General features: G+C 62.3%; 1 protein-coding gene across 1 annotated transcript in view; it reads left to right on the forward strand.

Annotated features, from left to right (window-relative positions):
• Positions 1-634, forward strand: part of TGM2 (transglutaminase 2) — a 55431-nt gene extending 54797 nt beyond the window's left edge. The window contains exons 17-18 of the mRNA XM_009994012.1: positions 94-254; positions 494-634. Coding sequence (XP_009992314.1) covers positions 94-254; positions 494-634 — 302 coding nt within the window. The remainder of the gene's footprint in view (positions 1-93; positions 255-493) is intronic.
• Positions 635-928: the final 294 nt, after the last annotated feature.

The following is a 928-nucleotide window of genomic DNA, read 5'->3' on the forward strand; positions in this document are numbered from 1 at the left end:
GGTGAAGTTCCCAGGGAGCCCAGACCATGCCAGCAGCAGCGGGTGCTGGGCTGGGGAGGGTGTGAGCCCTTACCCCTCTGCTTCCCATTCCAGAGAAGCGTGTTCCTCTACTCATCCTGTATGAGAAGTACAGGGAGAGCCTGACCCAGGACAACATCATCAAGGTGGTGGCTCTCCTGACTGAGTACCAGACCGGTGACATCATTGTGGCCATCAGAGATGTCTACATCCAGAACCCAGAGATCAAGATCAGGGTAAGGGCCCCGTGCCCTGTGTCAGGTTGGGGGGTACATTTCCCATTGACAAGGTGTTTGTCCCAGTGCCCCAAGCCCTGGGGCAAACCCACTATGGTGGGGCTTGGGGAGCAAGTCCTGCCTTCCTGAGGACCTGCATCCCCTGGGGAGCTGCTTCAGCCCTGCCAGGCTCGGGGCAAAGGGAGCACAGCAGCCCCCAGGCATGGCAGTGCTGGGGGTCCAACCATTCCTCCTTGCAGATTTTGGGGGAGCCGATGCAGAATCGGAAGCTGGTGGCAGAGATCAGCCTGGTGAACCCCCTCACAGCCCCCCTGAACAACTGCGTGTTCGTGGTGGAGGGCACGGGCCTCACTGATGGGCAGCAGTCCAAGGAGCTGTAAGACCTTTTCCTCCCTTCACCCAGGGCCAGTGGGAATGGGGTGGGAGCAGATTTTTGTGCCTGGGATCCCCCAGGGACGGCAGCCCCGAGTTCCAGCTCTGCTATGGGCACAGTGGGAGCTGCAGCTGTGCTGGTCCCCATGGGGAGTCAAGCATTTCTGCCCCAGCTGGGGAGGGGGCTCGGCCACACCCCTGGGGTCCCTGCACCATCCTGCAGACACGGGGAGGGGGACAGGTCACCCCACTGACCCTCTGCCCCCCCAGCGAGGAGCCGGTGGAGCCGCAGGCAGAGGGCA

Source organism: Chaetura pelagica, unplaced genomic scaffold (assembly GCF_000747805.2).
Source record: "Chaetura pelagica isolate M959 unplaced genomic scaffold, ChaPel_1.0 scaffold493, whole genome shotgun sequence".
Lineage (NCBI taxonomy): Eukaryota > Metazoa > Chordata > Aves > Apodiformes > Apodidae > Chaetura > Chaetura pelagica.